The 2,231-nt window shown below is 46.2% G+C and overlaps 1 protein-coding gene across 1 annotated transcript; it reads right to left on the bottom strand.

The window, feature by feature from the left end:
- Positions 1-621: 621 nt before the first annotated feature.
- Positions 622-1,587, bottom strand: LOC110096917. Its single transcript, XM_020823068.1, has one exon. The coding sequence runs from the start codon at positions 1,585-1,587 to the stop codon at positions 622-624; it is 966 nt and encodes a 321-aa protein (XP_020678727.1).
- Between the last annotated feature and the right edge of the window lie 644 nt (positions 1,588-2,231).

Genomic DNA, 2,231 nt, shown 5'->3' with positions numbered 1-2,231 from the left:
TACACCATATATACTTCGGTCTAATCAATCCCACATCATGAAGTGGGAGGTGATGCTATGAACACCCTTAATAGTTACTCAGATAAATTTTATATAGGTCCTTGAATTTTTAAGGATGCCTTATAATAAAATTCATGTTAAACTCCTTATTATGTAATGGAGAGCACACAAAGGCATGTGATAATTCATTAATATTTACAGAGTACTATAAACCATAAGAGAGGCCTATAAATAGTACTAATTTTTACTATTTATTTGTCCTTAAAAATAAACTATTTTAAAAATAATCGTTTTATGAGATGATGTGTATACTTCATAGTAAAATATGAAAATATGATTTAAAAATAATTTTTAAGTTTTATTTGATTTGCTTGCTTCTCATCTTTAATATTTCATTCTGGTGACTTTTTCATATGCAGAGTGAAAATAAAACTTTCTTAATCTACAAATCAATCATCATATCATACGCTAAGCAAGTTGTCATAAATGCGTACCTATTAACATCTTAAAAAATATACATAACATCGGAAAAAAAAAAAATAAACATAATTTTTATTTAGGAGGAGAATAAAAAGCGTTGAAACAGTACTAAACAAAACTCCAATGAATCTTCCTCGATCGCTAAACTCCGCCGATGCCATCCCCGGCGCGATGGCCGCACGAGCGCAGGCGTTTGTCGTTGGCACCCACGGCGGTGAGCGAGTCGACGACGGGTTGGACGACGAGGATGGCCTCACCACCGACGACAGCGGAGAGCAGTGCGAAGAAGGAGGCGAGGTGCAGCGCCTGGCTGACAGGGGACGTTGGGACCCACAGCGCAGCAAGGGCTCGCGCCGCTATCTGGACTGAGAGGGCGGCTGTTACGGTGGCGGAGAGGGCGTAGAGGCGGATTCGGAGGCGTTTGTTGATGACGATAGCAACGGCGCTCCATATCGCGGAGATGAAGAGGGGTACGTAGACGGCTGCGATGGCGGCAAGGAGTATTGTGGAGAAAAGTGATACACCGCAGGGGATGCGACGGTGAGCGCGGGCATGCCGTTGGGAGAAGGCGTCGGCAGCGGCGGCGGCGTGGCCGAGGAAATAGGGAGGGAGGCCGAGGCTGAGGAGGAAAGAGTTAGGGAGGACCAGGAAAAGGGTCTGGAGGAAGAGGAAGGGGAGGGAGGCTGCGAAGGCGGAAGCGGAGGCAGAGAGGAGGGAGAGGGAGGTCGGGGTATTGTGGGGATGGATGGAGGCGCGGAGGAGAAAGAGGAGAGTGGAAAAAAATGCGGGCTCGGCGAGGCAGGGGGAGAGGAAAGAGTAGGCGGCGCAAAGACGGGGGGAGAGAGAGGACGGGAATTGGTGGCGGAGGAGTGGGAGACGGAGGAGTTCAAGGAGGGAGAGGAGGGAAGCGAGGAGGACGAGGAGGAGGCGAATGGACCAAAGGGAGTTGAGGCCGTGGAGGCAGCGGAGCCGACAAGGGGAGGCGGAGGCACGAAATTGGAAATGCAGGACAATGACAGCGGAAGCAAGAGAGAAGGCTAGCTCGCCGACGACGAGGGTTGCCACGATCAAGTCGAAGGGAGATTCCGCCGGTCCCTTCTGTTTCATCTCACATCTTTAATCTTCTGGCTCGTTTTGTTTTATGCTGCTTCCCTTTTCTGCATCAAAATAGTTCACCTCCGCATCTCCACATCTCCGCATCTTCTTCTTTGATTGTTCCGATCTCCCTATCTCTCTCCACTTCTTTGATATTTTAATTTTAATTAAAAAGAGAAATACTTGTTTGGCAGAAAGGATGGATTGAATTGCGGTGGGAGTCGGGCACCCGGCTTTATTTTCTTTCTAAAAATAGAAAAAGACGATTGAGTGGCTATGGATGGTGACCGTTCGGCACCCATTCAGGGTGATTTTTTTTTCTTTTTTAAGAAAAATTGAGGGTATAGTTCATTTCTATTAAAAGAAACTAGTTACAGATGTGAAATAAAAACCAAACAATAAAAAATTAACCAAAAAGGATGTCAAAGGAGGCTATGTGTAAACAGCTGTACATACAAAAGCTAATTAACAAAAATGAAACCAGAACAATTCTATCCGAAGAGCAGGAGGGCTCAGTTCAAAAGGAATTGTCACAAAAGAAGACCATTCCCCTGGTTGCAAAGTAGAGAGCAGCTGCAATGAGTGCGGGACAAACTCTGCTGTCCAAGGGGAGGCAATCCGCACATCATATCCCACCAATACCAATAACTCAAGCC

The sequence above is a fragment of the Dendrobium catenatum genome, unplaced genomic scaffold (assembly GCF_001605985.2).
Source record: "Dendrobium catenatum unplaced genomic scaffold, ASM160598v2 fragScaff_scaffold_153, whole genome shotgun sequence".
In the NCBI taxonomy this organism is placed as follows: Eukaryota; Viridiplantae; Streptophyta; class Magnoliopsida; order Asparagales; family Orchidaceae; genus Dendrobium; species Dendrobium catenatum.
The sequence above is the reverse complement of the archived record's forward strand: the minus strand, read 5'-3'. Positions and strand labels throughout refer to the sequence as shown.